Genomic DNA, 14,312 nt, shown 5'->3' on the forward strand with positions numbered 1-14,312 from the left:
GATTTCCGGGTGCCGGCGGCCTGGTTCTTTCTTTAACAAGATGGCGGCAGGAAGTAATGGTGGTGGTGGCGGGCAGTGCTCGAAAAGCGAGACCGATACCGGCTTCTTGGGGCTGCGGCCCACGTCAGTGGATCCAGCGCTGAGGAGGCGGCGGCGAGGCCCAAGAAATAAGAAGCGAGGCTGGCGGAGGCTCGCTCAAGAGCCTCTGGGACTGGAGGTCGATCAGTTCTTGGAGGACGTGCGGCTGCAGGAGCGCACGAGCGGGTGCGTAGGTCCGGACTTCCGGCAGCAGGACCAGGTTCTGTGTAGTGAGGTGGGAGGCCGTGCTGCCTGGGGTTAGTTCCGGCGGGCTGGGAGCGCCTGTTGGGGCACAGCCGAAGAAACCCAGCAGGTGGGCCGGGGACTCTGGGCCAGAGGCTGGGAGACTTGATCAGGTTACTAGATGCGAGACTCCCAGGTAAACCGCGACTAGTTTTCCTGATGTCAGTGCGTCCAGTGACCCACTGTAGTTTAGTGCGTTTTACGTATTAAATTCTGCAAAGTGGACGGAGGGACCCTGGCCTGGAGGGGACTCCAGGCGGTTAGTGCGTGGTTGAATGACCATCATAAGAAAACCTGCCCCTGAGAGGTTAAACCCGCTCCTTCCGCAGCCCCCTCCCATCTATGGCTGACATTCTGCATTTCCATCTCCCAGTGGCTTGATATCAGAGGCCCCCGATGAGAAACTTTTCTTCGTGGACACTGGCTTCAAGGATAAAGGTGAGGAAGGGTTTCAGTGGCGGTGTATGGCGATTAGTCGTTACTTAGGCCACCTCGGCCTCCAAAACACGGCGTGGCTTGGATGGCAGACACCATCAGAAAAGGGTCTCTGCTATAAACAAGAGGACCTGAAAGGAGCAGAAAGCAAGCTAGTGACTAACCTAAATAAGTCCTTTTCTTTCTGAAGTTTCAGAGAGATCTCAGTGCCTAGAGAAGAAGCCAGTAGGGGTCTGCCTTGATGGGTAGATAACGGCATAGCTTAGGAGGTCTCAGTTAATTTGCAGAAAAGCAAACTAAGGACTTGTCAGGAAACAGCCCTTTTTTAGTCACTAAGATGTGCTTTAATGAGAACAAAAGGATCAACTCGAATGAGTTGGTAAGAAACTTGTCTTGGCCTGCTTGCTTTAACTTGTCAAAGTACAGGGTTGGGACCTGCCAAAACAAACGGAGGAGAAGCAAGTTAGGGTTTCCTTCAGTGAATAATAGGGTTTACTCTCAATACGTAGAAAGATAAAGAATAAGCGGCCTTCTTTAAGGAGAGGATAGAAAAGCCAAGAGATGCGTTTTAATCGGAAAGCCAGTAGCTTTAATAAGCAAAACACCAGGTTGCTGTTACAGGAGCGTACCCTTTATGAACGTTTATGAGATCAGTCAGGGGATCTGGTCTAAGGAAAATGAAGGATCCTCTTTGGTGGGTGGGTGGAGTCTTTGAGCAGGTAAGACAGGGTTATTAAAGAGATCGGCTTTTACAGAAGTGAGATTTGTTCTGTAGTTATAGAAGAAGAAGTAGTTATAGATTCTGTCTTAGTTTTTTTTTTTTTTAAACAACGGCAGCGATTGCATGCTTTCTCGGGTGATCACTGCTGTGGGATCTTGGAAGGCAACGGACCCTCGAACAGTACAGGGGTTCAGGGCACTGACCTTCCCACATGGTCGAAGATTCGTATATAATTTGTGATCAGCTCTCTATCCTTGGTGTTATACCTGTGGATTCTCGTAGTATTTAGTATTGAAGCAAGTCGGGTATGAGTTCCAGCCCGTGTTGTTCAGTGGTCAGTTGTAATCATATCTGATCTCTAGGGTAGGCATTAAACATTCTTGTTTTGGCTGCATAGGAGCAAAGTCACTTCCGTCAGGTTTCGTAGCCAATGGAAGGATACAGATTCTGTCTCAGCTTGTTTTGTCCTGGAGTTCTTACTATGCTTTAGAAGTAAAGGCAGGAAATGGCCCGGTGCTGAGAATCAATGATCTTGGGTCCGTCCTGAGTCCAGCTCCCTGGGCCTCGTGTCACCTCATCACTTTTTTATTTTTAGTATTGAAGGTTCTGTGGCCACTTCTCTGCTGCCTCAGGAAGCCCCTTGTCTGCAGGGCTGTGGGTCTCGGTCCCCAGCGCAGGGCTGCCTCCAGCTGGCCCAGGAAATGGGTGTGGTGGGTGGTCACAGCTTGGGCCCTGCCCTTGGGGGCCTCTTTGCTCAGGTGGGAGCCTGGGGCCTGCAGGTCTGATGGCTCCAGTGGTGGGGGTGGGGGTTGGGAAGGGCAGGAAGTCCCTCTTGGGTAGTGAGGAGGCCTGAAGTATGGACTCTCTGCTCTCTGCCACCCCCAGAACTGAACAAGAAGAGGACCAAAGGCCAGAAGAGGTCACTGCTTCTCAAGAAGCCCCTCCGGAGTGACCTTATCCTAGAGAACACCTCCAAGGTCCCAGCTCCCAAAGAGTGAGTGTCCCCTGACCCCCCCCAGACTGTCCTCTCCTCCCCGACTCCCCCCCCCACAGCAGGTCTGGCCTCGTGCCCTTCTGTGGGGCCCCTACTCACTTCTTGGCCCCAAAGGAATTGTAGGGAAAGAGAGTGACAGGTGAAGGGTGCTGGTGGGGAGACGGGGTCGGATTAGGGGCTTTGGAGGACACATTGGAGGCAGTGAGGCTGTGGCCAGGCTGGGGCAGGCAGAGAAGAGCCTAAACCTGCTTTGGGGCCGGAGGGCAGGGCTGGGCGGGCGCCCCAATCGGGAGCAGGGTCTGGCAGGGCTTGGTGACTGACCCTGAAGGAGTTCGAGGGGGCTGGGTGGGGGTGGAGGGAGGCCGAGGTTGGTGAGTTCCCTGGAGGCCTCTCGGGCGAGGCCCCCCAAGGCCGTGGTGGTGTCGGGTCTGGAGTTCAGCAGGGAGACAGGTGTGGGAGGCAGGCTCTGAAGCTGCTGAGTGAGGAGTAGCAGGAGCCTGAGGAGGCGCCTCTAGGAGGGAGGAGACGCTGGGGGTGTCTGAGAGGCAGGGACCGACTCACCCACCGCTCCGGGCCACTTCTCCCCCACCCAGCGTCCTTGCCCACCAGGTTCCCAACGCCAGGAAGCTCAAGCGGAAGGAGCAGCTATGGGAGAGGCTGGCGAAGCAGGGCAAGCTGCCCGGGGAGGTGCGCAGGGCGCAGGCCCGGCTCCTCAACCCCCCAGCGGCCAGAGCCAAGCCTGGGCCCCAGGACACCGTCCAGCGGCCCTTCTACGACCTCTGGGCCAAAGGCAGTGAGTGTCCCTGCTGCCAGGCCCAGGCCTTTGGCTTGTGCAGTGACCTCGGGGAGCACCCTGCGGGTGTCACTGAGGGTCTTCGGCACAGTCAGGTGTCTTGAAGTGGCTCCCTGTCCTCGTTCCTGCTCCGCTTTCCGGAACGGACTGATGCCTGTCCCTTGGCCTTGGGTCTTTTCTGCTTTCTGGACCCTATTCACGTGCTCTCTTCCTGGCGTTCGAGGCCCTTTAGGGTCTGAGAATCAGTCCTTCCTTGGCTATCTTTGCATAAGTACTTCAGTGTTGTTTTTCTGAAGGGAGGAGGGATAGCAGGGAGCCCCTCAGGGCCACGGTGTTGTCCCACAGCCGCCCCCGCGCTGCCTCCACAGACCCTCTGGACCAGCCCTTGGAGGGCCAGGATGAGTTTTTCCTGGAGCAGACCAAGAAGAAAGGCGTGAAGGTGAGAGTTCGTCAGCAGGGCGTCCTCGGAGCTAGGGGTCAGAGGATGGGGCCATAGAGATGCCGCGTTAGAGCCCGAGCATCCTAGGACTACGAACGCACAGGCTGGAGCCAGGCCGCGAATCTGCTGCCTCCGAGGGAGGAACCAGAGTGGTGGGACATTTTTTAAGGAGACGAGGGAAACCTTCACAGGGAAATAAGATGCTGCAAATGGGTTGGAGCCCTGGGGTAGTGAGTGAGCCTTTGGAGATGGAAGGACGGAGCCTCCAGGTGAGGGCAGGCCTGTGGGGCTAGCTGATGGGGAGAAGGCAGCAGGGACCCCAGCTCAGGCTGTGAGCTTTATCTCAAGTGCTTCTGCACAGGAGGGCGGTGGTGTTGTGGGGCGCTCTGCGGAGGTGGGGTTGTGGTGAGGCAGGCACCCCGGCATGGAGAGGAATGGGGGGTGACCCAGGAGAAGTCCTCAGGTGGAAGCACCCAGCCTGGCGGGCAGTGGGGGCTGGGGAGGGGCAGCCTGGTGACCCCCAGGCTTTCGCTAGGGTGGGAGCCAGCTGAGCAGGGACACGGGGGTCTGGCTGGGGGTTGCTGCTCAGAGCTGAGCCAGTGCTTGGGTCCCGGGGGGGCTGTTAGAAACCCGTGGGCGGGTTTCAGCTGAGCCGGGAGCCGTGCCGTCACAAGCTCCCAGGGGCCTGCTCTGAGGGTCTGTCGGCCCTTTGTCGGCTGTGCCCTCTGCCCGACCCGGCTGCTGCTTGCAGTGGTGGCCTGGTGACTGTGCTGCACGATTTTGCAAGGGTCCCCCACTTGGACGACAGAGACTCTTCTCAGGAAAGGCGAGCAGAGCCCTTGCATGTGCTGGGGACGCCGTACCCAGGGTGCCGGTCCCTCTCTGCGTCATTCAGATGCACAGGCCTCTCCCAGCTTGAAGGCCGTGGACCGTGCTGAGGCCTCTGCCGCCTCCCAGGCCCGGAGTCCCAGCACTGGTGCCGGCAGGAGCTTGAGTCTTGGGACTCCCAGGCCTCACCCGGCCTTGGTCTTGTCTTCCTCCAGCGGCCGCAGCATCTGCACACCAAGCCCTCCCAGGCGCCTGCTGTGGAGGTGACACCCGCGGGAGCCTCGTACAACCCAACCTTTGAGGACCACCAGGTACGCCGGCCGCCCGCCCTGCCAGGCCTCTCCTTGGTTGGTGCTTGGCCAGTGCGTCAGCATGTTCTCCCAGGGATCACAGTCTTGTCGGGCAGACAGACCTTTTCCTGGACCGTGATGTCCCACAGTGGGCAGGGCTGGGGTGGAGGGGCACGGAGGGAGCGTCAGATCCAGCCTTAGGAATCGGAGGGCTTCCTGAAGGAGGGGGCATCAACACTGGGACTGGGGGCGGTTTGCTGTGGTAAGAGAGGATGGGGTGTTCCAGCGAGAGGGAGCAGCATCTGCAAAGGCCCAGAGGTGGGGGAGACCGTGGCATGTTTCAGACATAAATGCAAGAGGCCTTCAACTATGAGCAACAAACCACGTGACCGCATGAGCCTTGCAGGTTGGCAAAGGTAGTTTAGCAGCCAGAGAAACTGGTGGCGAGGGTCGCTGTTCGTCTCATAGGTGTCTGTTAGGCACCGATGTCACGAGCAAAGAGGACGAACCCCTGCCGTTGGGGGCACAGATTTCCTAAGAGAAACCCAGATCACTAGTGGACACAGGTGCTCCGTGAATGCCAGCCAGGGTCGTTTACTGGGGGATGGGTTCCTAGCCAGTTGGGCGGGGGCCGCGACCCTCACCTGGGGAGTGGTGTCTCTGGGGGCAAACCCATGCTGAACTCGGAGACGACATGGCTGCTCACTAAGGCTGTTACTCATGGAGAGGTCAGATAGTCTTTCTCTTTTTAAAAAATCAGATTGAGATCTGATTCCCAGGCCGCTGCGATTTGCCCCCTTGGAGGGCATAGTTCAGTGGTGCAAGGCATATCCAGAGTCGGGCAGCCATCGCGCAGTCAGCTTTATACCATTCTCGTCGCCCCGGAAAGAAGGCTCGTGCCGGTCAGCGGTCACCCCCCACTGCAGTCTTCCCTGGTCTTGGACAGCCCCTGCTCCGCCCTGTCTGAGGAGTTTCCATGTACTGGGGCAGAGTAGACCGTCTTTGAAGAGAAAGGGCAGAACCGGGGTGAGGTTAAGAATTCAAAGCCCCTTGGCTACTGCAGGGAGGCCAGGGTGGGGGCGCAGTTCGGAGGTGGGAGGGCCAGGTCTGTGACTCGAGGAGAGGGCCCCCCGGGTCTGGGTCCTCACCCGCGTCCCCGTCCCCTCCCAGAACCTGCTCTGGGCGGCCCATGAGGTGGAGCTGCAGCGGGAGAAGGCGGCCGAGAAGCTGGAGCGGCAGCTGGCCCTGCCGGCCTCGGAGCAGGCCGCTACCCAGGTGAGCCGGGAGCGCAGACCCACCCTCGCCGCCCGCCCCGCCCCTGCCCGCGCCTGACCCGCCCCCTCTCCCCAGGAGTCTGCCTTCCGGGAGATGTGTCAGGGGCTGCTAGAGGAGTCTGACGGGGAGGGCGAGCCGGGCGAGGGCCAGGACGAGGGGCCCGAGGCGGGAGACCCGGCCGCAAGAGGGGAGGCCTCGCCCGCGCCCGGCCGCCCGGCTGCCCTGGAGAAGAAGACGGAGCAGCAGCGGCGGCGGGAGAAGGCTGCCAGGATGCTGGTGAGCGCCGTGGGCCCCGGCTGGCTTCTCCCAGGCTCAGCCTGTCTTTCGGGGCTGTTTGGGATCCCTGAAGCCACTTGGTCAGCGGAGGACTAGTTCCCGACCTCCTCTCTGAGGACACAGTGGGGAACATTCTAGGTCAAGCCCCTGCCACCATGGGGCTGATGTTCGGGGTGAGGGCTGGGGAAGGGTGTGGACTGTAGAGACAAATGGGTCAGAGTCAGGGTCAGGAAGGTGGGCTCAGCAAACAGTCACCGTGGGGACATGCCTGTCACCTGGCAGCAGGTGGCCAGGGCGGGGTGGCGTCTGGCCGGGCCCCTGACCCTGCTGTCCCCGCAGAGGACGCAGCAAGCCGCAGTGCGGGCCGCCCGCCTCCGGCACCAGGAGCTCTTCAGGCTGCGCGGGATCAAGGCACAGGTGGCGCGGCGCCTGGCGGAGCTGGCCCGGCGGCGGGAGCAGCGGAAGGCAAAGCGGCTGGCGGAGGCAGACAAGCCCCGGCGGCTGGGGCGGCTCAAGTGAGGCCCGGCCTGGGGGCTCCCCGGGAGACCGGGAGGGGTCCCCACCCCACAGCGGGCACCCTCCTACCTTTGCTCAGCCTGGGCTCCTCCCAGGAGACCCTCTCTCCCCAACACCCCAGGTTCTCGAACCCTCACTGCCGGGCCTGCGGTTCCCGGGAGCAGCCCCAGGTCCTGTGTGCCGGGCTGGGCTGACCCCCGGCACATCCCGCCCCGTGTCTTCTAGGTATCAGGACCCCGACATCGACGTGCAGCTCAGCTCGGAGCTCTCTGACTCGCTCAGGACTCTGAAGGTACTTGTCCCGCTGGGCACTGAAGGGGAGGCGCCTGTGCCCAGTGATGACACCCATCCTTGCTCCCCGTGTCCGCCAGGGACTGTGGGCGACACCACGGCTACCCCCAGGCGGGGCCAGTGGGGCTAATGCCTGGGGGCTGAGGGCACGGGGTCCCCCAGGGTGATGGGCCGGGTGATGGGATGGCTGGAGCCTGGGACCCCCAGAAGGTCTTTTCTCCTGTGCTGTCCCTGGTCCCCCAGCCCCACCCTCCGTGTCTTTGGTCCCACGGGGGTCTCCCTAAAGCTCAGAGCAAAGCCTGTTCTTCCCTCGCTCAGAAGCTGCTGTGGTTCCCCGGTGCCCCCAGGAGAAAACCCAGCTCCCCGCACGGCCATGGGCCCTGTGTAGTCCTTCCTGCCTCGGGGGTCCGGGCAGTGGGCCACCGTGCACCCTTCTCCCTCTGACCCTCCAAGCCCCACTGCTGGCCCCGCCCGTTCCCACTTCTCCAGCCGCCGTCTCAGGGCTGGTCCACGGGTCAGTACCTGTCACCCCACGAGCTCAGGACCAGGCCAAGTCCCTGGTGTACACGAGGCCGGACTGGGCGCCTTGGTTCACGGGGGGACTGCAAGGCTGGCCCCCGGCTAGCCCCCCACTGGCCCCCGTGGAGAAGTCAGGGCCCGAGGGTTTCTGCCAGGCGCCCGCTGAGGCCTCTCCGTGTCCCGCAGCCCGAGGGCAACATCCTCCGTGACCGGTTCAAGAGCTTCCAGAGGAGGAACCTGATCGAGCCTCGGGAGCGAGCCAAGTAAGGGCGGGGCCGCGGCGGGGGCGGGCCTCCGGGACCTTCCCGCGGGGGTGGGCTGGTGGTCGCTGACTGCTGTCTCCTCCCTCCTCCAGGTTCAAGCGCAAGTACAAGGTGAAATTGGTGGAGAAGCGTGCGTTCCGGGAGATCCAGTGAGTGGCTACCCTTCTCCCCAGGGGTGTGCAGCAGGTCCCGGGGCCCTTCCCAGACCCAGTCGCGGTGGCCGGGGGCGGAGCGATGCTGCCTTGGCCTAGCCCAGGAGAGGCTCAGCCCACCAGAGCCATCAGTCCCCAGGGTCAGGCCAGGGAGCGCGCCCCAGGGGATGTGGGGGGCCCCCAGCCAGAAGAAGCGCGTCACCTGGACAGGATGTCGGGCCCCCTCCCCTGGTCTTCCCTCAGCCTCCCCTCTGTCCCCAGGTTGTAGCTGCCAAGAGACGCCGGAGCCCCCACCCCTCAATAAAGCAGCTCCTGACCAACACCTCTGGCCTCGCTGAGCGTGACTCGTGCCTCGTCTCCCTCCCGGGGGCAGCTGCTCCCCCTGCCGCCCTGCTGAGCACACAGGGATGTGGGTGCCGGGACCTCCTCTCCACCGAAGCCTGGTGGGAAGCCGCGGCGGGCCGGCAGAGGCGTGGGCGGAGGAGACAGGCCTGCGGTGTGGGCTGCCTGCGCTTGGGTTTCTGATGCGGAGGTGGCTATCCAGCGGTGGGGAGGCAGCCCTTGAGAGCACCGTCACAGGGCCGGAGCAGCCCCTGACGTCCGCTACCTGCCCGTCCCGCCTTGTCCAGCCATTGGTTCAGGAGGCAGGAATGATCTGTCCCCCTTTTAAAAGTGAGGAAACTGATGCTCATTAGTAGGGATTAATCCTCTCACTCCCCCCACCATAAAGGACTTTTCCAAATCTTTATTCTATAAGTAGTAAAGTGCTGTGGTCTCACTGTAAGTCGTCACTGTGGTTCATAAATATATCAGAGAAAAGGTGAATATCACCCTTGACCCTTGCCCTCCATTCCAAACCTCTTTGCACAGGTGGCTCTCTGCAGTTTCCTGTGAATGGCTCCATCGTACCCTGTGTGGGTCTATTAAATTATATACACGGGCATCAGAAAATAGAAGTCTTTTCACTTTTCTGCGTTTTGGATAGGGTCATATTAATGTGGCTCTATAATTTGCCCTGTCGCGCATGTTGGGGAATTTTCTGCGTCTGTGTAGGCTGCATCTTTATTGTTTTCCACAGCTGCATGGAATTCCACTCACCCAGGCCCATGTTACTCCTGGTGAAGCTGGAAGGGGATGGCTGTGCCATTTCACATGAGTTTGTAGGACAAGTACCTGGAAGGGGATCTCTGGGCTACAGGGAAAGTATCTAAAGGGTCGTTTGGATTCAGTCAAATTGCTCTCTGCGTGGGCTGTGCTGATGTGTGCCCTCCAGCAGCCAAGGCGCCCCCTTCCTTGCTCATAGCTCTCCTACTGTCTGCTGCTGCTGCTAAATATGCTGCTAAGTCGCTTCAGTCGTGTCTGACTCTATGCGACCCCATAGACGACAGCCCACCAGGCTCCGCCATCCCTGAGATTCTCCAGGCAAGAACACTGCTACTACTAACTACTACTGTATGGCCTCGTGAATTTTTAAAGTTTGTTGTGTGACTACCAGTGAGGTTGAGCATCGTTTCAGGTGATCACTCGCAGTTTCTTCCATGCTTTCAAACCTTTGGACTATTTTCCTCGTGGACTGTTGTTTATTTGTAGTAGCTGCTTGTTTATTACAGATCTGAAGATATCATACATGCTACAGACATTTCTCCCAGGCTCTTCGTTTTTACAAGATACATGCACGGTATCTTGCCAGAAGTGTTGAGTCTTCCTCTGTGTGTTTTTTTTTTTTTAAACCATAGCCTTTAGGTGGATTGCTCCAGGACAAGATGTTTATAAAAATAGAGCAGGCAATTTATAAAACAAATGGCTGAAGGGAGAGACTAACGTCAGAGCCTCCCCTTCCCCCCACATCATGATTTAAGGGTTTCTGCTGTTCCTCCCCTTCTGCCATCTTAAAAATAGAAGAGTGTTGTACAGACAAGAAAGCAAGTCTGCGTGTGTATACAGCAGGGGTCAGAAGAGGGTGAGTTGAAGTGAAAATGAAAGCCACATCTGGTAAAGCCTTAAGCCTCAGCCTTTTGACCCAGTAATCCATCCTGGGGAGGGAGTCTGAAGGAAGCTAAACTTCTGGAAGAAGGGAGGAGATGGTTAATGTCCATAGATGGCCAGCAGAGCATCTGCTAGACATGAGGACACCTGGGGGATGGGGTGGTCCCAGCTACCGGAGGGCAAATGCTGAGTCCTCAGGAAGTGCTGTTCAATGGCCCCGGGGGGATGTGTGTGTACCTGTGTGCAATAACAAAAACCGGGGGTCGGTCATGAAGACATTCGTGGGTCTTCCTGCACGTGAATTACATTTTCACTTACGGTTTTTACATTAAAAGAAAAAAAAGTGCTGAACTCTAGTTAAACGATTTGCAAGCTGCAGTGATACCCCGTGTTCTGCAACTTCCTTTGAAATAAATAAAATAGAACGGGGGACAGGTCAGAGAGGGATAGATACCTAGACTCGACTTCAAACAAGCTCGGAACTGTGATGGTAGAATCTAGGTGGCAGTCCCAGGAAAACTCTGGGCTTTACTGTCTGAAAATCTTCCTAATAGTTATTGGGGAAAAGTACATTAGGATTTAGCATGATGCTGGTGAAGCTTAGGTTCGAGGCCAATTGCACTAGTCCCTTCAAGACCCTACGCCTCCTTTTGAACTTGTAACTTGGTATTTTTCCTACAGTGAGCCCCCCCAGTTGAAACAGCTTCCAGCACCACAGAACCTGTATCTGCCTGATGGTGGTATAAAAGTGGAGTTAACCCACCAGCTGGGTGATGGCTGATAGTATACTGATACTGCCGAGTGACCGTGAGGTGGCCTTCTAAAGCTTCAGCTACTAGGGGCTTCCCTCCATCCTTTACCACTACCTGCTGGCGGTGGTTCCCTAGGTTAGATTCTGCGCTGCCAACGCAGGGGGCGTGGTTTCGGTTCCGGGTCCAGGAACTAGATCCCACATGCCACAGTTTGCATGCTGCAACTAAGACACAATGCAGCCAAAAAAAAAACCACCTGTAGGCATGAGCCTTAAACTGGTTAGGAGTGTGGACTTGGGAGTCAGTTTCTGATTTTATATCCCAGCTCCCTTACCTACTAGCTGTGTGACCTTGTGAAGGTTACTTCACCTCTCTGTGCCCCAGAGTCCCTGTCTCCAAGTGTGGGTTATTCCAAGGATGGAATCTGTACATAAAAGTGCTTAGAAAACCTGGGACAGAGTAAGCCCTAGAGGAGTGTTGGCTATTATAATGTTAGGGAAGAAACAAAAATGGTTAGGGAAAAAAAAGGATGGAAACTTGCAATCCGTGCCAAAGACTGCTCATACATGTTCTTACCTTTTGACCCACTGATTGCACTCTTGGGAACATGCCCGAAGGAAACAGCCGGAAATTTGGGGGAAAAACATAATGTAGAGACAGGTTGGTCAGAGGGCTGTGCAGAATGGAAGGAAGCGTGGTAATGGCTGTGGGGTGGGCGGGCCACTCGGGGGAGGGAGGCCAGCCTCTGCAGCCGTTACCAGCATCGGAAGCGTGTGTAATAACCGGGATGTGTTTGTGTTCTGTTCTTTTGTGGAATAAAGCAAACAGGATCTGCCCACATCCACGCTGCAGTTCACTGAACTAACCCCAGAGTCTCTTGGGTGGGGGATTCCAGGGGATTCTTTTTCCTTCTTAAGACTTTTTCCAGCTTTTCCACATTTTTTTTTTTCCAAAGGAATTCAGATTGTGGACAAAGATGCCTTGATGAATGCAGAGATGTCAGTCATTGTGCTGTTTGGAAGACTGGGAACAGTTGAAATTAGACTGTCCAAATGTAGGCAATAGAAAGGGTCTTGTCTACACAATAGGATATTTCATCACCATTTAAGAGAACACCGTCTTTGGGGAGAATTTTTAATGATCAGGGGAATATACTTAAGGTCTAAGAGAACTGTTAAAATAGGGAAGAACACAGTATGACTCTGACCAGTTTATTTATTTTCACAGTTATTTGTCTTTGGCTGCACAGGGTCTTAGTTGGGGCATGTGGGATCTAGTTCCCTGACTCGGGTTGGAACCGTGGCCCCCTGCATTGGAGAGCAGAATCTTGGCCACTCGACCACTAGGGAAGTCTTCCTAATTCTAAGGGTGAAGGTTAGATTAGGGTGTGTTTTACCACAGTTTAAACATAAGTCCCATCGCCATTCTTTCGTGTAACAAATGATGACAAGATCATTGTTTCAAAAAGAATATCTGGAATGTACCAAATGTCACTGAATCCTACAGCCTAAGATGGTTAGTTTTATGAGATGTGAATTTAACCTCAGTTTTTTGAAAAAGGGAAAAACCCCACAACCCCCCCCTCCCCAAAAGAAAACCTCTGAAGAGGCAGTGTGTCGGTCGTGTCCCAGGAAAAGCAAGGAGCGCAGTGTAGCTGGAGCGTCATGAGGAGGGTGTAAGATCACAAGGTAAGCGGGAGTCAGAACATCAGTTTCTGTGGTCCACGCCGGTGACTGTGGGTGAGGAAGCCAGGCATGAGCGGCCGCTGGTGCGGACTGGCGCCCCCTGGTGGCCGTGTGGGGAACAGACAGGGAAAGCAAGGCCTCCCTGAGCCCCGCCCGGAGGTGGTGGCGGCTCCATCAGCGCCAGCAGGTCGGGGTGCAGAGAGGTGGGTGCACCCAGGGTGCATTTTGAGAGTGAATCCACCATCAATGGCTGACCTACAAAGAAAAAGCCAATGGACTTTTGCCTGGTCTGGAGTTGTCATTTCAAGATGGGGGAAGACGGGAGAGAGAGGGGCCCAAAGGTGGTGTGAGCGAATCAGGAACTCAGATTGCTGGTGCCCGTTAGACGCTCAGTTGGCTGTGTGGAGTAGGCAGTTGGATATAAAAATCTAGCATTCAAGGGCTAGAAATATGCATTTGGAATCTGCATTAATTATATTCCATACCCATAAATGCCCAATCTCTCCCTACTTACTGCTTTGCGAACCCCATGGACTGCAGCCCGCCAGGCTCCTCTGTCCATGGGGATTCTCCAGGCAAGAACACTGGACTTGGTTGCCCTGCCCTCTTCCAGGGGATCTTCCCAACCTAGGGTTCGAACCCAGGTCTCCCACATTGCAGGCAGAGTCCTTTACCAACGGAGGCACCAGAGAAGCCCAAGAATATTGGAGCGGTTAGCCTATCCCTCGTCCAGAGGATCTTCCCGACCCAGGAATCCAAGTGGGGTTTCCTGCACTGCAGGCAGATTCCTTACCAGCTAGCTGAGCTACCAGGGAAGCCCAAAAACATTGCAGCTAGCAGAGAATGGTTTCGATCCATCGACCTCTGGGTTATGGGCCCAGCACGCTTCCGCTGCGCCACTCTGCTAACATTTCGTGCAGTAGAATTGAAATTTAATAAAGCAATTCCTGGCAGCCCACACACAATGGAACAGCGAACAGCATGGTGTAGTTTGCATTTTAGACTTTTTTTCAGGCACCGCCCCCTCTCCATCTGGGTCTGACCCAGGGTTATCAGTTGAGTCAGGGTCTCCAAACCACTCCCGTGTTCAGCGACTTGCTAGGAGGTCCTACAGGGGTCAATATAGAGTTGATACAGTATAGTCGATACCGTAGAGATGTAGTAGGACACGCAGCGGATCAAAGGGAAGAATCCCGGGGCATCCACTGGCAAGCTTCCTGCCTCTGGCTCCTCCCAGCAGGGCTGCCCAGGCACGTTTCCCTAGCAACGAAAATACGGCCACTTGTATTCAAAGTTTCCGCGCGGAGAAGCGCCTTAGCGACTCAGGACCCACCCGAAAATTTGGGGAGGCTGTTCATGTAGGCACAGTCTACCCAGCATGTACCTAAATTCCAGACTTCCAGAAAGGAAGCAGACACCAGCAGCTTAAACCATACTGCTTTGTAAGTCTAGGCAGAGAGAGCAGTTCTTAGCTTCAGGAAAGTTTTGGGTTAGGGGAGGAAAATCAGTCAGTTTCCCTGATCCAAGGGGAGGGCGGATCTTACCTGCAGTCCTTTCTAATGCTAGTAATTGTTTCTGGCGATCCAGCTGCCCCCACCTCCCACCCTTGCTGTCAGGCTGAATCTGTTATCTCTCCAACTAGCAGTGATAAGGAGACAAGAAACCAGATAAGAAAAAGAAAGCCTAAGTCCCCAAAGCAGAGCTAAAACCATTAATCTTTAAGAAAATATAGGCTCATGGGTTAAGAATTCGCCTGCCAAAGCAGGAGACTCAGAA

The 14,312-nt window shown here is 56.4% G+C and overlaps 1 protein-coding gene and 1 non-coding gene across 3 annotated transcripts; one reads left to right on the plus strand and one right to left on the minus strand.

The window, feature by feature from the left end:
* On the plus strand, positions 10–8,897 carry GLTSCR2 (glioma tumor suppressor candidate region gene 2). 2 transcript variants are annotated; one of them, XM_018062682.1, is made up of 13 exons: positions 10–264; positions 695–759; positions 2,363–2,471; positions 3,065–3,264; positions 3,633–3,703; positions 4,747–4,842; positions 5,992–6,096; positions 6,172–6,372; positions 6,712–6,887; positions 7,114–7,180; positions 7,885–7,961; positions 8,054–8,110; positions 8,375–8,897. In XM_018062682.1, exons 1-13 carry the CDS (start codon positions 41–43, stop codon positions 8,379–8,381), a joined length of 1,455 nt encoding a protein of 484 aa, XP_017918171.1. In that variant the 5' UTR covers positions 10–40; the 3' UTR covers positions 8,382–8,897. The 2 variants fall into 2 exon arrangements, with proteins under 2 accessions (XP_017918171.1, XP_017918172.1); XM_018062683.1 differs by lacking the exon at positions 8,375–8,897 and having other exon boundaries at positions 8,054–8,114.
* Positions 13,371–13,442, minus strand: TRNAM-CAU. The gene has a single exon. It is a non-coding gene; the product is annotated as a tRNA-Met (tRNA).

Source organism: Capra hircus, chromosome 18 (genome assembly GCF_001704415.2).
Source record: "Capra hircus breed San Clemente chromosome 18, ASM170441v1, whole genome shotgun sequence".
NCBI classification, from domain to species: Eukaryota; Metazoa; Chordata; class Mammalia; order Artiodactyla; family Bovidae; genus Capra; species Capra hircus.

Excerpts from the sequence above, each read along its gene's own strand:
- GLTSCR2 (XM_018062682.1), top strand. The coding sequence starts at position 41 with ATGGCGGCAGGAAGTAATGGTGGTGGTGGCGGGCAGTGCTCGAAAAGC. Across the intron at positions 7,181-7,884 it reads ACTCGCTCAGGACTCTGAAG|CCCGAGGGCAACATCCTCCG; the intron begins GTACTTGTCCCG and ends CGTGTCCCGCAG. Across the intron at positions 7,962-8,053 it reads GAGCCTCGGGAGCGAGCCAA|GTTCAAGCGCAAGTACAAGG; the intron begins GTAAGGGCGGGG and ends TCCCTCCTCCAG.